This window comes from Xyrauchen texanus, chromosome 34, assembly GCF_025860055.1.
Source record: "Xyrauchen texanus isolate HMW12.3.18 chromosome 34, RBS_HiC_50CHRs, whole genome shotgun sequence".
NCBI classification, from domain to species: Eukaryota; Metazoa; Chordata; class Actinopteri; order Cypriniformes; family Catostomidae; genus Xyrauchen; species Xyrauchen texanus.
In genome coordinates this window covers 8,392,571-8,414,140 of record NC_068309.1, presented here as the reverse complement: position 1 = coordinate 8,414,140, position 21,570 = coordinate 8,392,571, and the positions used below count along the sequence as shown (strand labels likewise).

At 38.0% G+C, this 21,570-nt stretch overlaps 2 protein-coding genes across 2 annotated transcripts in view; one reads left to right on the top strand and one right to left on the bottom strand.

The window, feature by feature from the left end:
• LOC127627669 (probable E3 ubiquitin-protein ligase HERC1) overlaps positions 1-17,017 on the bottom strand; it is a 109,960-nt gene extending 92,943 nt beyond the window's left edge. Inside the window, 1 exon segment of the mRNA XM_052104141.1 lies at positions 16,715-17,017. The gene's annotated coding sequence lies outside the window, so the exon portion shown is untranslated.
• Positions 17,018-18,473: 1,456 nt separating this feature from the next.
• esm1 (endothelial cell-specific molecule 1) lies at positions 18,474-21,180 on the top strand. The gene is made up of 3 exons (XM_052104168.1): positions 18,474-18,933; positions 20,031-20,174; positions 20,679-21,180. Exons 1-3 carry the CDS (start codon positions 18,627-18,629, stop codon positions 20,762-20,764), a joined length of 537 nt encoding a protein of 178 aa, XP_051960128.1. The 5' UTR covers positions 18,474-18,626; the 3' UTR covers positions 20,765-21,180.
• Positions 21,181-21,570: the final 390 nt, after the last annotated feature.

Here is a 21,570-nt window from a genome sequence, read left to right as displayed (position 1 = left end):
GCTGTGTGAGTTAACCAACGAGTACATCAGAAGCAGGTGATAACATTTAGCATTTATTTATAATAGTTACATAACAATTTTACAAAATATCTAGAAAGCATATTACAAATTATTCATAACAATTATTCAAAATAACTAGCAAGCATATTAAAATTAAACAGTTTTCAAAGTATATTGTATTACAATGTAATACATTGTATATTCAAAGTACGGATGACCACTGAGTTCCCATGAATGTTTACTACACAGTTTCCAACAAGCCCTATAACATATGGTCTTTCCAGGACACTTCAGTGCCTTCAGGGGAGCCAAAAAAATGTGCAAAGCTTCTCACGCACTTCATATGCCTCTCTGCATCCCCTGTTCCCACCCATGTTTGTATCATTTGGTAGCACTTCCCTTTCTTCTGCCTCCTCTAGCCATCTTTGGTTTTGGGATGGGGTTAGGAGGTAATTATGCAGGATGCAAATGGCCAAGACAACAGAATTCACATTTTCAGGCTTCATGTTGGTTCTTGTATGCAGAACCCTCCATCTGGCAGACAGAATGCCAAAAGCACATTCACTAACCATTCTGGCTGGAGACAGTCTGTAATTGAAAATCCTTCTCCATCATGGGATATTGTTCCCAGGAAACAGTCTCATCAAATAGTTCTTTAGAGGAAATGCTGCATCCCCTACCATTGTGTATGGCATTGGACCTTGATCACCTGATCCTGGCAAAGGGCTGTCTGCTGGCACAGACAATGTTTTGTCTTCCATGCCTTTCCCAAGAGCAGAGGTACTGTAGACGCCACCATCATTTGATCTTGCAAAGTCTCTCACCTTGACAAATCTTAATCTGTAGTTTGCATCTGTCAGTGCTAAGAGGACAAAAGAAAATGTTCTCTTATAACTGAAAAACATGCTTCCAGAACGTGCAGGTGCTACTATGGTGACATGTTTGCCGTCAATGGCACCTAGGCAGTTTGGAAAGTTCCACTTTGACCAGAAATCTGTTGCAATGTCTCTCCATATATCTTCAGTTGGAGGAGGGAACTAAGTTGTCATCATTTTCTTCTCAATTGCCCTACAAGTCATATCGACAGACCGACTTACGGTGCATATCTCAAGCCGATATTGTAATGCCAGGCTTGTGAAGATTTCCCCTGTACCTAGGAATCTGTGGAAGACATAGAGAATTGTTTGGTTGTTACAATTTTTTTTTGGATTGTTTCCTTTTACAGTGAGTGAATACAAGCGGAGGTGGAAGATCGTTGTTCTGCTGGTGTAACCATCAAGAAATGGAGATATGAGAAAGTAATGTCTTTCCTGCTACCCCATATGTAAGCCAGAAAGTAAATATGCTATATAACTTTTGTTAACAGCATAACATAGCCAATAATCAAAGTCAAGACTACAATAAATGTACAGTTATAACAAAGTATTCTGAATTTGCATTTAAAGAAGTAATAAAAGATTATGAACAAGATCCAATTCAGCAAAACTAGAAAAATAACAGATGTAGTGTTTATTTTACATCCAGAAACACATGACTGTGACTGAGGAAGATTTGGAGCCTGATCTATCAGGACTCTTTAAGTCCACCATCTGCATTCTGTACTGTCAAAAGGTCTGCAACCCCCACTCCCTCAGCTGGTCAGAGATCTGCCACCCCCATACCACCATTAACAACTCCAAGATCTGGCACTCTCACATCACCATTATCAGCTCAGAAATCTGACACTCTCAGCCCCACCCCACATCCAAGTGTGCAAGCTCTAATGAATGAAAGTCAGCAGCCGAGACAGAAAAGGAGGAGAACTGTTTTACCCACTGCAGCAGAGATACAGCTTTTGGACATTATAACACAACCTACCAGTTCATCACCACAGTGTGTCCCCAGACAGGAGGGTGAGATGTATTACTTTGCCCTGAGTTAGTGTCTAAATTAAATAGGCTGCATCCAAGAAACCAAACTAGGGCTCAAATATATATCCTCAACTATTTGTCAGACTTCCAATTGAAGAAGAAAATCTGAGACAGCAACACTCAACAGCACCAACAGTTTTGTCAAGTACAAGCAGCCGTCGCCCACAAACATCAGAATTTCATCACAACCACCCCACTCCCTCCTACCATGAAGGCCAGAGTGAGCACCACCACACACGCCATCTACATCAAATGACACATCCCCCAACAACATCTTACCAACAACAGGGAGAATCAACAGAACACAATTCCTCACCTGTCTATCACCAGTTCTGATAAATAGACCTTTTTCTTTTTTATATAGTTTGCTTTTGTCTATCTTTATAGCATTGTGTCCTTTTTATTATTAGCAGGGTTGGGAGAATTACTTTTTAAATGTATTCTGCAACAGATTACAGAATACATGCTGTAAAATGTAATTTGTAATGTATTCCGTTAGATTACTCAAGGTCAGTAACATATTCTAAATACTTAGGATTACTTCTTCAGCACTGGTAGATTTTTTCACTTGTTTTGACTATAAAAACTCTGCCAGTACAGTAAGACAAAATACACGTGTTAAAAATACATTTTCTGAAAAACCTAAATATCTTATGCAGTGTTGTTTCTAAAACAAGATAAATCTAATTGATCTTGTTTAAAAGATTTTTAGATATTTTTACAGGAAAACAAAAAAAGATAATTATTAAGATTAAGATTTTTGCCCTAATATCAAAGGTCTTACTAGAAAAAAAGAAATTATGATCCAACGTGAATTTTCTTGATAAAACAATATGATCGTGCCTAGTAACATGTGCATGTAAAATGGCTAGAAAATGGTTACAGTACACAATAGGTTTCTAAATAATTTAAAAAAATATTGTCATTACCTCAGTGTAATCGCAAGTAGCTGTTTTGGATTAATGGCAGCCTGATCATTTGTAGTTTGTCTTCTGGTTGTGTCGGCCATTTTCGAGGCGCACGCAGTTCAGCATCAAGATGGTACAAAGCACCAAACTCTCCCCTGCACTGGTTGACTGGATGAACCCAAAAATTGTTGTTCTTGTCCGTAAACTTCTTACCAAGGATGAAGTGTGATGGCCTTTCTTCTGTCCACGACTAAATACAAAACAACAGAAATTGAAGTATTTCGATTAAAATGTCACTTTTACCAGCAAATGCTGACAGTAATTAAAGCAAATTAAATTATTTATAGGTGATCAATAGTACAATAAGTCTCTTTATATGATTGAGCATTCTTCCAAGACCAATTGATCAACACAACCAATGCTTCATCTACATTCATCTACATTAAAGAACAAAATATTGAGGTGAACTACTTACCCATTTCTTAAAGAAGTGTTGAACAGGCTCGATATCAAGTCACGATAAGCTCGATAAGCAGTCCAAGCAACAGCGTTCAGTCTCAAAAAAAAAAGTTGTCAATAAATACAATGTGTTGAGTTTTCGGTTACAGGTGAATTTTACATTTGCCCCTCCCCATTATGTCAATATCATTATATGATGATTAAGTTAACTCCTAAACAGCCCACTTACAATTTTATAATTTTTTGTTTGTTTTCAAAAGGTAATATTTGGTGTGGAACCAGAAAGCATTTCGGCAAAACGTGCTGCCGTTTCTGCAGCTGAAACGCGGCTGGTGTAAGAGCACAAGTGTCACTCGCAGTTGTTGTCACGCACTGCTTCTGCTCGGCTTCTGCCCTGCTTCAGCATGCATTGTAAATCGGGCATAAGCAGTAACAGCGATCTCTATTTAAAAACAGCCTTATTTACTTTACTTAGGGTAGCGCAGTATACTAACCAAATATCGTGACACAAATTTTTTTTAAATGGTACAATATCATATTGTAGTTAATTGTGTTACCATATGAAAGTATGATGCCATTAGCAAAATGTAATGTAATGTGAGAGTTTTGAGATGAAATAAAAGACAATTTGAAAAAAGCCTCTATATGGCCAGGTGTGATCATTAAACAGCAGAAGGATGCCAATCAGAGGTGCCTCTCTGCCCTGTCATCTCCTTCACATACACAAAAGGCACACACACGCATACAGGCACACACACACACACACACACACACACACACACACACACACACACACAAACACACAAACACACAAACACACACACACACACACACTACTAATGCTTGATTTGAATGCAGTGTGTACAATAGTATCCATCTGCAGAGCCACAGATCAGTGTGCTGATATATATATATATATAGATGGTAAGAATGCCAGTAAAGATGAAATGCAAAATTACAAGTTGTTGGCTTTGTGCATGCAAACACACTCATTGTTAAGCTATAGTATGTTATTATTGGTTAATATTATTTTTCCCCATCACCATTGCCTTGGTTACAACAGCAGAAATGCTAAGTAATTTCAGAATTAGAATGTTTAAGTTAAAAAGTTCTGATAAAGTCTTATCAAAGCTAACTTATTTAGAATGGATGGATAAAAGAAAAATATGGTTGTCATTAAAGTTATGGTTGCTCCGATACCAACATACGCACCGCCTGCCAGCAGGTCATCTCCGTCTACCTGGATAAGGGAGGGGACAATGGGAGGGAAACCAAAAAAAAGTGTGGCACCTACACGCCGTAACGGCGATCGTGCCAAATTAACAAAACATTTTAAAAAGAGAAGGAAAGGCCAACACGGAGCGGCAGTGGAAGAAAGAGCGGAGAGAGAGAAAAAAAAACAGTTACTCGCCGGTTCTCCGATATGCCGTAGCTTGGTACTCGGCCACTCCTCCACCCTCTAATGGATGACAGCCACACCTCCCCAGACGGATCGGAGGCAGACCTCTGGCCCCTAGCGGACGGAATGCCCCGCCACGTTTTTGGTGGACAGTAGGGTCTCACCCGCCCCTGGCAGCGGTAACCGCTCCAGGCAGTTGGTTGGGAACCCCTCGTGGTTGGCGACCATTCCTCCGCTTCCAGGCGCCACAGTCCTCCTGCGGATGGTCGCAGCTGCCCCGTTGGGGTGGATGGTAGTGGCGAGGACTCTACTATGGCACATCCCTTCTCCTTCCCGGGTTTCGGCACCAATGTAAAGGGTATTGCGGGAAAGGAGGAGGCGAGAACCGGCTTGAAAATATAAATAGTAGTTTAATATAAAACTGAAACAAAACGACAAACACACAAAGGTGTCGGACAGCTGTCTGTAAATATCTCTCTCTGTCGCACTGCAGCTTCCAGTCGGCCTTTATCCCTCTCTGAGGCTTGATTAGCATGATTAAGGGCCAGGTGTGCGGAATCAGGACCCGGCCCGCCATCTGCCCTACCACACTCCCCTACCTTATTTCCCACAGAATATTTCATTACACAATTTTCATTTCAAGTGAAATATTTTGTCAATGCCTTTTCATGCTGTTTTTAGAGGGATAGTTCATCCACAAATTAAAATTCTGTCATAACTTCCTCACCCCATATGTTGTTCCATTCAAACTGAATTGTGACTGAGATTGACATACTGCATAACATCTCATTTTGTGTTCCATGGAAGAAAGAAAGTCAAATGTGTTTGGTACAATATGGTTGAGAAAACTTCAATTTTTGAGTGAACTCTCCCTTTGTGAAATCCCATATATTTAACAGAACAAATAAAGCAAAGAAAGGTTCTCCATGAATGTGCTCTTGAGTAGGCTTGCATATGAAATGACATTACAAGGCTAAAAACTCTAGATCACGAACCAGATACCAGAAGCTTGGGAATTGAGCAACCTGGACCTCTGCCTCTGTCTAAACTTGAAATGTATTGAGTCATTGCACCCGATGGCCTTCTCGACACTTCAAGCAAGTTCCCACTGCAGCCCCCCACCCATCTTGGTTAGTGTCTATGAGCAACATGACCCAGCACTTCTTTGCGTGCCCAAAGATCAGCCTTACACCCTGGAATTTATAATGCCACAGTTACCTCTACAGTTTCAAGATGTATAAAAATAAAAAGAAAGCTTCTCAAAGCTGCTTCACAGTTAAGTGCGAGGCGGTGTGAGACCTAGAGTCACATTCCCAGAGATCCTCTAAAACCATGACAAAACAAGTGGTTAATGTGATGGCCTTTTAAAAGATTAGCTACAGATTGTTGAGTAGGGCCGCAACTAATAATTATTTTGATAACTGACTAATCTAACGATTATTAGAATGAGTATTTGACCATTCGTGCGATTATGGCAACGATTAATCATTCGTTTTACACTATTCAGCTTGTGCCACAACTTAAAAGGTTGTATTAAACTTGCTTTCTAACAATAAAGTGGACAAAATAATCTTTTTAAAAGGGTAAGTGGTAGCTCAGCGGTTAAGGCTCTGGGTTACTGACCAGAAGGCTGGGGGTTCAAGCCTTAGCACTGCTATGCCAGATGCCCTGTTGTCACTGTTGTGCCCTTGAGCAAGGCCATTGACTCTATCTGCTCCAGGCATGCCTTGTCAATTGCTGACCCTGCACTCTGACCCCAGCTTAGCTGGGATAAGCAAAAAAGAATATATGTAAAATATATCATGTGTGACAAAATAAAAGCTTTTTCTAAGGTATTTGACCATTCAAATTCATTGAATGACATTCAATGAAATCGAAGGAAAAAAAAAATCTTAATTTTTTTATTCTTCAAAAAATTAACTACAAAAAATCCTATTGTTATCAAATGTTTTTGTCTTGTTTCCCATTTAAAATGATTGAAAAATCCTTAAATCAAGATACATTTACTTGAGAAGCAATATATAAGATATTTAGACTAGTTTTTAGAGAATTTATCTTGAATATAAGTGTATTTGTATTTAAGTGTATTTTTTCACTTGTTAATCCTTCTGCCAGTGCAGTAAAGACAAAATATACTCATATTCAAGATACATTCTCTGAAAGCAAGTCTAAATATTATAATTCAACCTTCTCAGATAATATGTTTTTCTTCTGCAGTATAGCTCCTAAAGGAAATGTACGTAAAGGAGTTTTATATATTTATATTGGAAAACAAACCAACCTAAAATAATATATTATATATATATATATATATATATATATATATATATATATATATATATATATACACACACACACACACACACACACACACACACACACACACACACACACACACACCCCATTTGGAAAGTATTCACTGCACTTCACTTTTTCCACATTTTGTTATGTTACAGCCTTATTCCAAAATGGATTAAATTCATTATTTTCCTAAAAATTCTACAAACAATACCCCATAATGACAACGTGAAAGAAGTTTGTTTGAAAATCTTTTCCGGATGCACAGTATATTTTGCATTGTATAATGGGCTAAGACCACACTCTCTCACCATTTTGGTCAAATCAATTAATCTTTAAATCTTTATTCTTACTAGAGCTTGAATTGCTGATTTTCTTCATGATAAGATACAAACCGTGACACATATATTATGATTCACAACGTTGCAAGCCATCTTGTTATAATCTAACAGGGCTTGACATTAACTTTTTTAGGCACTTGTCCTTCAGGACAAGTAAATTTATGTTTCACTTGTCCTTGCACAAAAGTCACTTGCCCGGGTAAAGATTTATAATTTCATTTATTTTTTTGTGTTTTGCTAATGCAGAATTCGAACAAACCATTGAAAGCACCCAAACACTATCAATATTAATACAATTCAGTTGAAACAGTAGAAAGGAACGTGTCCCAAGAATAGAGTTCCCCTTCAACAAGAAATAAGGATCTCCAGACTCCATAATACAAAGTAATACTTTGCACGCTGGTGTGCAGTGTATCACCAGAGGTAGTGGTGACTCTTGGTGTAAAAAACACTATTACTCCACAACACTATTCATCCTCTGTATCTTCGGACCCGATGCCTTGATTCCCAGGGGTTAAATCCTGGCGCCGCTGCCTTTGGCTGCAGGTCCACCACCTCTCCACCACCAATCCAGCATCAAAGTCTTGCAACTTTGGGCCCTCTACTGACAGAAATAGCAGCCTATGAAGCTGGACTGAGCTGAGGCTGGTCCTCCAGTCGGACTTGATCCGTTTCATGGTTGAAAACCCTCTCTCACACACAGCTGTGCTGACTGGCAGGACCAAGTAAATTTTCAGGAGTGTCAAAAAATATTTATACTTTTTATAACCACAATTGTTGGTCTTGTGCTGTCTGCGACGTTGGAAACGTCACGAAATATTATTTTTTTATTAATAATTATAAAATAAAACAAAGATGTCGGACGATTTTGAAGTTGGAGGAGAAAATTAGATGGAATTTTCATTTTGAGGTGAACTAATGCTTTAATGCTTGCTTACAGTAGCTACACAGCTGCCGACGCTAAGTTAGCTAGCTAACGTCACTTACTTGTCAGCCAGGTTGGGTTGCGCCTGACAGACGCCACAGAACATTACTCCTGCGCTGTCTAATATTTTTCTAACTTTGAACCAGTTTCACCAGCGCAGTTGGCAGATATTGTCTCTAAAATGAACGGAGGTAGCTGCAGACTGGATGTTCTACCTACCCATCTTTTTAAAGATGTTTTTCCTACTGTGAGTTCTAGCCTAACAGCTATAATTAACAGTTCTCTAATGAACGGAGTGGTACCTAATAGTTTTAAACATGCAATTCTTCATCCCTTCTTAAAAAAACCTAACTTGGATCATACAGTATATCACAATTATAGGCCAATTTCTAAATTGTCTTTTATTTCGAAAATTTTAGAGAAAGTGGTCTATTCACAGTTATATTCATATCTGAATACTTATAATATTTTAGATATATTCCAGTCAGGCTTTAGGACTTGTCATAGTACAGAATCGGCACTGCTCAAGGTCACTAATGATGTATTATTATCGTTGGATTCTGGATCACATGTTGTTCTGGTTTTATTGGATCTGAGCCTGCCTTCGATACAATAGATCATGAAATTCTTCTCAGTCGTCTGGAGTGTTGGGTTGGTGTGCAGGGTATAGCTCTTCAGTGGTTTGCTTCATATTTAAAAGGCAGGACAGTTGCTGTGAATCTGGGAGACTTCTCTTCCACATTGGCCCCTTTAGTTTGTGGTGTCCCTCAGGGGTCGATTTTGGGACCGTTGCTGTTTTCAGCTCTACATGCTTCCTTTAAGCAGTGTTTTTCAAAAGTATAGCATTTCATATCATTGCTATGCAGACGATCTCCAATTTTATTTTCCTGTGAGGCTAGATAACACCTGTTCGTTGGACAAAGTACAGGAATGTTACAGTGACATTAAACTCTGGCTATCCAGCAGCTTTCTCCAATTGAATGAGAGTAAAACTGAGGTTTTGATTGTAGGCTCTCCCGTCTTATCTTGCTTTCCTGATCATTTGGGTTCTTTATCCCTAAAGACTGAGAATCATGTAAAGAGTTTAGGGGTAATCATGGACTCATCACTTAACTTTAAGAAACAGATTGGTGCTGTTGTCAAAGGAAGCTTTTTAACCTGAGATCAATTGCTAAAGTAAAGCATTTTTTATCTAGTGAGGATTTAGAAATTGTAGTTCATTCTTTTATTACATCTAAGCTTGACTACTGCAATTCTTTATATATCGGTCTCCCCAGACTCTGCTTGTCCGCCTACAGTTAGTGCAGAATGCAGCGGCAAGGATTTTAACGGGGTGCGAAGAGAGAACATATTACTCCGGTACTGCAATCCCTACGTTGGCTTCCGGTCAAATTTAGGATTGATTTTAAAATTCTCTTGTTTGTTTACAAGGCATTGTCAGGCCTTGCCCCGCAGTACATCAGAGATCTTATAGTTCCTTACTCTCCTTTTAGAGTTCTCAGGTCCTCCGATCAACGACTTTTAAAGGTACCTCGTTGTAATTTAAAATCAAAAGGAGATCGTGCTTTTTCCGTGGTAGGTCCCAAACTTTGGAATAGTCTCCCATTCCATGTGAGATCAGCTCCATCGATTACAACTTTTAAGTCTTATTTAAAAACTTATTTATTTTCTTTAGCTTTTGAATAATGTATGTCTGTTTTTTGTTGTATGACTTTCATGTTATTATTCTGTAAAGCACTTTGGGGCAACGTCTGTTGTTTAAAAATGTGCTATATAAATAAAGTTGCTTGCTTGCTTGCTTGCTTACTCCATCTTCATAAATAACCCAGTCGAATTCATCTTTCCATTTGGTTAAAAAATTTCGTTCCCGTTTTAATTCGTATGTTGTTGGTTTAAGGTGACTTTTTGTTTTTGGAGCTTTTCCTGGAGCTTGGCCGGGCTGCGGAGCCTGAAGAAACATAACTCTCCACCACTGCTGCCAGCAAGGTTTTCCAGCCCAAAACCTCGTCAAAAACCGCGAGAATTGGCCAAACCCGGTAATGATATTTTTCCCGCAGTGCTGAATGAGAAGAGCCATACTCTCGAACCATATACAGAGAGGTAATTTAGGCTATAGGTGATTTATAAACAGTCTGTTTATAACCTGAAAAAATAACGAGGCATTTTAATGTTTTCTAAATCAGTGTTTGCTGGAAATATACCTCCATCGCCGATGTAAAGCGGATGCGCCTTTAGAGAGAAATTCATATGGATTGCATAATCAGACGGTAACGTTAGGCTATTTTCTTTCGATTCGAATTGGTTCTTTAAAAGTGGACATTTCAAGCTTTAGCCTAACGTTACATAGACTATATTTTGTTTCAGTTCAGTTTCAGTTCCACGGAGACCATGAAAGCGCGCCTGATTGTTTTATTTTATTTTGCAAAAGCACGTTTTCTTGTTATTGTGAGTTTACACAAATAAAAGTAGTTGCAAATTATGTATTATTATTTTCAGTATGACCAGAAATGATAGAGTATTTAAGTTGTTTCCACTGTTGATAGGAAAACGCAAGTGTATGCGCCAGCGCCTCTGTTCCATGCAGTGCGCGCTCCACACTCCGCACAAACCCTTGGATATGCGTCAAAATCTTGTGTTTATTAAAAAATTTGTTAGTTTCAAATAGATTAAATTAAATCTGTAAAATAGACGTAATGAGTGGCACATAACGTGAAGTAACACGGCATTTTATTTTGTTTGAAATTTAACTTGTCCGGTCGGACAACTAATTTTCTCTTCTACTTGTCCTACAAAAAATCCACTTGTCCCGGACAAGCGGACAAGCCTTAATGTCGAGCCCTGTCTAACTGCAGAAAGTACGCGCGAGGGATGAGTGTTTCCGGGCGAGACAGTGTTTCAACCGGAAGAAGTTTAAAACTCTCTCACACCGTTTTTCACGTGGCTCTAACCGCACAGAGAAATGCCAGTTTCAGAGTGTGTGCTTATTTATACAACCCGCTCGTTATTATTTGAGCTTTAATAAAGGATGCATTAAAGATATAATGCTGGGGTGTTTCCTTTTTAGATGCTCTGACAGGCAAGTTTTGTTCAAGCAGAACACAAGTTATGGGAGGGGGGGGGGGGTTTACAGTGTGAAGAATTTACATTTTTCCATTGGTCATGGTATAAATATTGGGGGGTGTGTACTTGATTGTGTTATTATTGGGGGTGGGGTGTTCCCCCCATCCCCCTTGGAATTTACGCCTGCTTTAATCTGTTTGGAAAGTTTGGAGTTCGTCTGGACTGTGAGCTGTTCTTTCTTCCTCTCCTCAATCAAGCGTGAGCTGAAGTGCTGCTCTCCTGCAACATCATTAGCATTCATATGATCTCATGTTAATGAGATCAAATGACTATTCAACAACATAATTTTTTGTGGACAATTATGGGTGGCTGAACGGATTGAGGCAGCAGCTCTCGTCAAGCTCGTTCACTAGACATTAACCGCGTTGAACAGCATGACTGCTTACGGCAAACAATGTGGCAGTTGCATGTCATTAGCTACCTTTCCACTATGGGGCCAGTGCAAGCCAGGGTTAACTACTTGTCAGCCCGGCAAATAGCCTCAGACTACACAAACAGTGAGACTCAAAATCAGTCTCCATTCCCATCATCGGGCCAATAGCCCCACAGCATAGGGCTGAGGGATATGGCCAAAAATATTATCATGATATTCTTTTTCATATCGTTCGATATGTAGTCTAAAATCTTGCAGTTCTGATGGAATCAATTCAGGGTCTGGACCTAGGCCGCGGTGACCGGTATTGCCTGATTATTAGCAAGGCAGCTAACGATAACAACTTCATACAGTCTGATCCTACATTACCACTGGCGCATTGTAAGCAAAGCTGAGCAAACATTTTCAATTCATTCCTAAGGAGGCTGAGCACCACGCTTGTGAAGTGGATTGTAGGATTGACAGCAATGCGGAGCAAGCTGTTCCCTAGCGTTGTGAGCGCTTTGAGTGGTTTCTTCCATGCCAGTGGAAACATAGCCTGAGAAAGCTGAACTGCTTCCATTTGTCGCAACATGAACCTGATCATCTAGATGTACAGTTGACGTCAGAAGTTTACATACATCTTAGCCAAATACATTTAAACTCAGTTTTTCACAAGTCCTGAAATGTAATCGTAGCAATCATTGCCTGTCTTAGGTCAGTTAGGACTTTCACATACTTTATTTTAAGAATGTGAAATGTTGTAATAATTGTAGAAAATGATTTATTTCAGCTTTTATTTCTTTCATCATATTCCCACCTAACAAATCCAGGTCGACTGAAACAACTAAAGCTTCCATCCAGTGTAAGCTGGAATCAGATTTCAGAAAGTGACCATCAAAACATCGCCCACATGTCACAATACCTGGGCAACCACAATGCTAAGCTTTGCAATTGAGTAGAGCACATCTGAGAGTGCCAATGCCTCCTAAACCTTAAAGAAATATTCCGGGCTCAATACAAGTTAAGCTCAATTGACAGCATTTGTGACATAAAATTGATTAACAAAAAAAACAAAAAACATTTCAATGCCTATAACGTCCCAGATTTAAGTCATGTCCTGTATTGAAGCAAAAAAGTGCCTTCAGAAACCCCAAAGAAAATGCATTTATCGATTGCCTATAAATGGTCATGAGCGATTGAAGCCCTGGCTAATTGCGCTGAACCTGGATAACAGTACACCCCTATATTCTCTCAAATATTGGAGGGTGTGCAGTGAATATTTTACTCCTGAGGATTTCAGACCAATGAAAGAAACAAAGGGTCGATTTCTGAATTCATCTGCTGTGCCTGTGCTGTTTTTCCATCGAACTCAGGTATGTGTGAAAACGTTGTCATTGTCACGCCTCCCTCGGGCTCTGCACCTCCCTCATCAACCGATTTCTAATTCACCGCACATGCACTCAATTTACTCGTTCATCACTGCATGCATAAAAAAATGCTCAAGTTCATAACGCAACAGCATTGCTCTATACATTTAAACTCAGTTTTTCACAAGTCCTGAAATGTAATCGTAGAAATCATTGCCTGTCTTAGGTCAGTTAGGACTTTCACATACTTTATTTTAAGAATGTGAAATGTTGTAATAATTGTAGAAAATGATTTATTTCAGCTTTTATTTTTTTCATCATATTCCCAGTGGGTAAGAAGTTTACATACACGTTGTTAGTATTTAGTAGCATTGCCTTTACATTGTTTAACTAGGGTCAAACATATTGGGTAGCCTTCCACAAGCTTCTCACAATAAGTTGCTGGAATTTTGGCCCATTCCTCCAGACAGAACTGGTGTAACTGAGTAACTGAGGTTTGCAGGCCTCTTTGCTCGCACATGCTTTTACAGTTCTGCCCACAAGTTGGATTGGAAATTGGACTGGGGTCAGGGCTTTGTGACAGCCACTCCAATACTTTGACTTTGTTGTTCTTAAGCCATTTTGCTACAATTTTGGAGTTAGGCTTCGGGTCACCGTCCATTTGGAAGACCCATTTGCAACCGAGATTTGAGATTCCAAGTCTTGAGATTTTGCTTCAATATATCCACATCATTTTCCTTCCACATGATGCCATCTATTTTGTGAGGTGCAACAGCCCGTCCTGCAGCAAAGCACCCCCACAACATGATGCTGCCACCCCCATGCTTAACAGTTGGGATGCTCTTCATTAGTCCTTAAAATACATCCACATGTACACCTCCAGTTGACTCACTTCAACTGTCTAACTTTTTCTGGAACTTTCCAAGCTGCTTAAAAGCACAGTTAACATAGTTAACTTAAACTTTTGACCAACTGGAATTGTGATATAGTCAATTAAAAGTGAAACAATCTGTCTGTAAACAATTGTTGGAAAGATTACTCGTGTCAAGCACAAAGTAGATGTCCTTAACGACTTGCAAAAACTATAGTTTGCTAATATGAAATCTGTGGAGTGGTTAAAAAATTTGATTTAATGACTTCAACCTAAGTGTATGTAAACTTCTGACTTCAACTGTAGAACATAGGCTAAATATTGTAAATTAATCGAAATGGGTTGCGAATGCCACTTCACATGTAGAGAAATTAGTGTTAATCTGATGGTCCTGGGGTGTGTGATTCAAATGAAACTTGGTAAAATGGATGAAAACCATAGTACAAAAGGTTCTAATGATTGATCTAGTGTCTCTTTTAGTCTTTATGCTAATCATTCTTGAAATGTTCAAGTCTTTCTTGGAAACCAACATGTAAATGGGCCCACAGTCAAATGATGGAACGCACAATGGATATTTAGCAAATACCAGAACAACATGGTGTCTACCAGTCACAGAGGTGAAGGACAGAGCTTGAATCAATCAGATTAGGATACAGCTGTCCGGCTAAGATTTTCCATTGTCGTGTGCCCATCACTGTCGCCCTTGTGTTGAAGTGTAACAGAAAAAGAAATAGAGAGAAGTGTGTACAAATCAGCCAATCAGAATAGCCTAGGGGACGATAGTCTGAACACCTAACAAATCCAGGTCGACTGAAACAACTAAAGCTTCCATCCAGTGTAAGCTGGAATCAGATTTCAGAAAGTGACCATCAAAACATCACCCACATGTCACAATACCTGGGCAACCACAATGCTAAGCTTTGCAATTGAGTAGAGCACATCTGAGAGTGCCAATGCCTCCTAAACCTTAAAGAAATATTCCGGGCTCAATACAAGTTAAGCTCAATTGACAGCATTTGTGACATAAAATTGATTAACAAAAAAAACAAAAAACATTTCAATGCCTATAACGTCCCAGATTTAAGTCATGTCCTGTATTGAAGCAAAAAAGTGCCTTCAGAAACCCCAAAGAAAATGCATTTATCGATTGCCTATAAATGGTCATGAGCGATTGAAGCCCTGGCTAATTGCGCTGAACCTGGACAACAGTACACCCCTATATTCTCTCAAATATTGGAGGGTGTGCAGTGAATATTTTACTCCTGAGGATTTCAGACCAATGAAAGAAACAAAGGGTCGATTTCTGAATTCATCTGCTGTGCCTGTGCTGTTTTTCCATCGAACTCAGGTATGTGTGAAAACGTTGTCATTGTCACGCCTCCCTCGGGCTCTGCACCTCCCTCATCAACCGATTTCTAATTCACCGCACATGCACTCAATTTACTCGTGCATCACTGCATGCATAAAAAAATGCTCAAGTTGATAACGCAACAGCATTGCTCTGAAATAAAGGATGGTTATTTACTGCAGTAATGTTTTTTATTATTATTTGGAAATAAAAAAAAATTCTTTTTAACATTGTTTTGAAATTATTTTGGACTGTTTTGGTTTGTGAGCGCCACTTGGTCTGTGCAAGTTTCCCTTTTAAACAACGACGCACTTCCTGCCTCCTCCTCCACGTGACGCGTGACCTTACCAACGAGCTTACGTCATCCCTCTCATGAGCACGTGTCACAGAGATGTACAGAAGCGAACACTTGTAGTTAAAAAGTATATAAGTACTGTTTTGTTTCTAAAAATAATCAATTATTTGGGTTCAGAAGAACTTTATTTGTCGTGTGGATTATTTTGATGCACCCTAAATATGCATTTTGGACCGTCAAAAAAATGGAGTACATTCACGTGTATTGTTTAAAGGAGGAGGCCTGAAATGAAATCCTAAAAATCTTAAATTCTGTTTTGATGAAGAAGGAAACTCAGATACATCTTGGATGGCCAGAGGGTGAGAAAATTATCTGCAAATTTTCATTTTTGGGTGAACTATTCCTTTAATCGAAGTGCTCAAAATGCTCAAGTGTCCTGTATTGTTGTTAGGGCACCCAGCGTCAGAAACTTAAATTGGCGCCTGTGACCCCAGTCCCCATTCATTTTCATTGAAAAGTTTGCAGTTTTGACATTCTGTAAAGTATCTTTGTTTGCATTCCACATTAGAACGCGTACCAGCATAAGGTAAGAAAATAATGACAGAATTTACATTTTAGATTGAACTGTCCTTTAAATGTCTTGTTCAAAGCTATACTAGTCTATAGTTTACGTATCAACTACAGTAGGGTTTGAACCTACAGTCTTATTGGTTACCAGCCAAACCAACTGAGGTTAAACCACATCACCATCAATTACCTGCCATCTCTATCAGCATGGTGGAACCAAAGAGACCAAAATGCATCTGATCTGTATAACAATCAAAATGCATTCAAAACTCTGATCTCTCACCCTGAAATCTGAACACACAACCGTGTGTCCAAACACACAGTCACAGCTTGTAACATTGTATCCACTATCAGATCCGTTACCACAGCAACATGCATGTGTTCACTTGGGCAAGAGTTACATTGTTGCATCAGCTGGGACTCACAGTGACAGATATAAAAATAGCTGACATGAGCTCAACTGTTTAACCAACTAAACCACATCCGATCTAGATGATACGATCGAACATAGTCGAATAAAATTCAAAAGACACAATGTATATAAAGCTTACCAAATGATCCGATCTCCTCTCTTCTTTCTTAAGCCATACACACCCGCCCAGTAAATCAACCCACTGCCCTCCTGCAAGGCTCTTTAAATCTGCTGTCTAGCAGAGAGGACGCGGATCTTGTCCTTTAAACTGAACCATATCCCGTATCTATCTCTACAAATATACACTTTAAAATGAACTAGAACTAAACAGCACCCGGCAAAAGAAGAGTAACACAATGCGAGGACGAACTGCCGGTGACTCTCGGGCTGGAGGGTGTTTATTATAGTGCGGTAGGTTACCGCTCCGCGAGCTGTCGGTTGTTGTTGCCATGAAAAACAGATGCGCAAGGATTCGGGAATACGCTTGGAGCGAAGTATTCGACTCATTTGGCGTAGTCTGATGACGTCATGACGCTACAGAGGTTCCGTAACGTTTGATGAATAATATTTGATGCAATATTTTATTTATTTTGAAATATATTTATATATATAAAAATATATTTTGAAATTTAAATACGTATTTATTTTAAAATTATTAAGAACAAAAAATGGGCACATTGTAAACTAAATGTATCACATTTTGTACTCAATGTCACCAAATCACGATAAACATTAATAATACTACTTATAATAAATAAAATAAATAATTTTAAATCGATGTAAAAATAAATCGTATTATGTTATTTATATGACATATATATATGCATAAATATCTATTTTTTTATGAGATTGTAGCATTGAAAATTAATAGTCCACCAAAGGATTTGTCAAAGGATTTTAACAAGTTTGAAAAATTATTTGCAGGACTAAAGTGTAGTTTTAAAATTATCTAATCGATTATTAATGTTTAATTAGTATTTTATTTCAAATTAATTCAATTATAAATCATTAACACTATATATTTTGTTCCTATTTATATATTAGGTTTATACAGTATGTTCATATTTAGCCGGGTTTTTATTTATTTATTTGTCATGTTTTTTTTTTTTAATTATTAAAATGCAGACAAAGGAATTTTGCAAATGTACAGCGGAAGTACAGTATATAACTAGAATTAACACCACTTATTTGCTCATATATGTGTGTTTTTTTAAAGAAAATATTAGGGGTGTATAACACAGAAGCATTTAAAAATTGTGTAAAAAAAAAAAAAAAAAGAAAAAATTGTTTTTGTCACCCGATAACAAAATCTGTATGTTTTGTGACGAAAGAAGCAACTATGCAACAACGTAGGCCTAATTTTTAGGTTTACCAAACGGTTCTCATTCATTTACCCTTTTCTAAGCACTAGCGCCATCTAGTGACGTGCCTCCCAATTCTCAGTGGCAGTAGAGCGCCTTGGGAATAAAGGTTTGTTTTTGTTTAGGCTATAGTGTGAGATTTTTTATAAATATAACGACAAGGCATAATCTTCCCAATATATTTGGTTAGGCTATTATCAGAAAGGTTCTGTTTAATTTATTCCACAATTGTGCGACTTTCCATGAATTACACTTCTTTATGTTATTTGTTGTTTGTACAGTAGCCTTGTCACTGTTTGTTGTTGTTGCTGTATATCAAATTAGATATAATTTGATACAGTATACATTTCCAAGGAGCCAGGAACCTTGGAGGTCACGGGGGTATCTTCAAACAAACAACTCCAGACATCAGTGATGACATCACGTTGCACGAATTTCAATTCCTGGATGGCAGCAGAGCTCTAATTCCACTTCCACGCCGGATTTCTAAAACAGGGCTGGTAAATAAAACAACACCGGATTGCGGAAACTGACGAGGGCATACAATGTGCAAAACAAACTTGTTAAAAGCAGACAGCTATGCAGTCAGGACTGGTTAATTCATTATCACATCTAAGAAGAGGACAGCTCCTCCCTAGTGCACACCAGCTCAGGACTGCATACAGTGTGTGTTTAGGATCGCTTTAAGTCATGCATTTGTTTGCATTTACAGTGTTTTTCCTCATGATGCTCAGAGATGCTCAAGCGTGGGGTCCCAGCGGTAAATACGCAGTGAACTGCCCGGAGAAATGCAACGCTGCGCTGTGCGGCTCGACGCAGCGCTGCAGGCGCACGGTGCTGGATGACTGCGGATGCTGCCAGGTCTGCACGGCGGGACGGGGAGAGCACTGCTACCGGACCGTGTCCGGGATGCACGGCGTCAAGTGCGGACCGGGACTCTTCTGCGACTTTTACAAGGATGAGGATGATTATGGAGATGAATATGGCATCTGTAAAGGTAGAGTGCTGTGTGCACCTGCTGTTAGACTAATGGGATTCTTTCTTTAAAGTAATAGTTGTGTGGATATTCTAATTTTATAAAGATATTAATGTTTTAAATTAATTATTTATTTTGTTTACTGAGGTTAAAATGAAGAAAATAATTTAAGATGCTATATACATTATAAAAAGTGGTAATCTGAAATGGTTAAAGGAGCTATGTGTGTGTGTGTATATATATATATATATATATATATATATATATATATATATATATATATATATATGCATATTAAGGGTTAATTCTGGTTCATTCAGGGATGTTAAATAATATTTTTGACTTAAATTAAACCAGTTAATTTAGATGTTACTACATGAAGCACATAAGGCTAAAATCTAAAAGTATTTTATAATAAATAATAAACACAAGTCACATTATATAGTTTTATATACTGAGAGATAATATCATATTTGTATATATTACATAAATAAAGACTTTTGAAAAAGTTTGTCCTTGAAAATGCTCGTCCTCCTTTTTTAGTATTAAATAATATATTTAGTAGTTAATACCCACTAAAGTTGTTTTAATGTTTTTATTTATTTATTTAATATTTTGATCAGGTTTTGTGAATCATTTTTGAATATTTATTTAAAACATTATAGGTCAAAAAATTAGGTTTTGGCATAGTAAAAGACTTAGCCCTTGCCTTTTCTGTAGTCTTTTTAGGGCCCCTCCAATTATTACTTAATGTATTATGTAAGAACAACGTGAGTTGGTGAATGAACAGTCTTTGCTTTGTATTAGAGGAACACACTCCCTTCACGCCAATTACGCGGTCCTTTAATAGTGCTTTACAACAAGGCATTAGATGTATGTGAACTTATTTCTTTATTGGATGAACAATGAGCAAATGTCTTCTAAGAAAGCGCAAGAAAACATACATTTTCACTTACAAGGGGTGAAATAAGAGTATGAACTGAAGATCTAATGTGAGGTGGGAATGATGTCACAGTCCATATATGTTGCAAATTAGCCTTAAAACCCACAAATCCTTTACCAAAACTGTTAAATTGGCTGTGAAACCATAGTGACATGTTTGTGTTTGTCTTTATTAGACTGCGTGTATGGAACTTATGGTGTGGAATGCCGGAATACATGCAACTGTAAAGCAAGTGGATTGTGCGATAGAGAAACGGGCGCTTGCCTTTCCTTTAAATTCTTGGCCAAAATGGCCATGCTTAAATCTCAGTCAAATGAAGGTATGTTTATTGCTTCTTAAATAACTCCAAAAATGAATACATTTAAAAAAAAAAAAAAAAAATTATGTTAAGTATGAATAACTTGTCATAGCAACTTTTGAATTTAATTTTTAAAGGGGTAGTTCGCCCATATATGAAAATCTTTTCATAATTTACTCATTCTCATATCGTTTTATTTTGACCTGTGTGACTTTTTTGTTTGGTGGAACACAAAAGATGATCAATTTTAGTCTCAGTCACCGTTCACTTTCATTGCATCTTTCTTACAATGAATTGCATCTTTTCTTACAATTTTCTCATACACAGTGAAAGTGAATGGTGACTGAAGTTAACATTCTGCCTAACATCTTTTTTAGTGCATGGTATAAAGTCATTTGTGTTTGGAACAACATGAGGGTGAGTGGATGATGACAGAATGTTCATTTAGGCATGTCCTTTGGCACAAAGTGAAATTGTGTTTATTATTATTGAATGTTGAATGTATATGTTTATATTTTATCACAGGTAATGATCTGGGTTCGGGTGATAGCAGTAACAGTGATGCCACCAGTGATCGGTCCTCTGCTCGTAATTTTCTCACCCCTCGCTGACAGCAAACGTTACCTTCAGTTCAGACAGTGTACATGTAGCATAATAAATTAAAGGACCAAACAGATATATTTTAATATGTTTAAACAAGTTAAAAGATGAAGATTATATTAAGTTTTATGCTGAATATTTTACTGGTGTGTATGCCAGTTATGTCTTTATTCCAAAGCATTTCCTGCTCATTCACATGCTACACACACACACACACGCACACACAAAAACATACAAATATCATATTGTTATGACTCATATCATATGATAGATATAATGATAATGTTCCAAAATTGAATGGCTTATACAAAAAAAACAAAATTGTAGCTTGACTAGAGGAACATTTGCATTAAGCACACACACACACACACACACACACACACACACACACACACACACACACACACACACACACACACACACACACTTTTAAATTAAGAATGTATTACAGTACAACATGCAGCAGTGTTTAAATAATCACATTTAATGCATCTATGGTTTTGCATAAGGTTCAGTACCAAGGCTGATCGGCATCAGAATCAAAGGTCACTGGTTTGACATCACATACACTATTTGACTTAACAGTGATGCTTTTAATATTGTATAGATGGGAGAAGATGATTATAAGTTATGCACTCTATATCATTTCAATCTGTGTGGTATTCTGCTCAGTGAATCAATGTTCTTGAAAGAGATAACACAAATTCTCACTGCTGTATATATGGGATGTAAATTAAAGCCATGTTATTCTAAAAATAAATAAATACAAAAAGCACAGTTTCTTGGTTTATTTTGTCATTTCTGTCTTCCTCTGAAC

Excerpts from the sequence above, each read along its gene's own strand:
- esm1 (XM_052104168.1), top strand. The coding sequence starts at position 18,627 with ATGCATTTGTTTGCATTTACAGTGTTTTTCCTCATGATGCTCAGAGAT. Across the intron at positions 18,934-20,030 it reads TGAATATGGCATCTGTAAAG|ACTGCGTGTATGGAACTTAT; the intron begins GTAGAGTGCTGT and ends TGTCTTTATTAG. Across the intron at positions 20,175-20,678 it reads TAAATCTCAGTCAAATGAAG|GTAATGATCTGGGTTCGGGT; the intron begins GTATGTTTATTG and ends ATTTTATCACAG.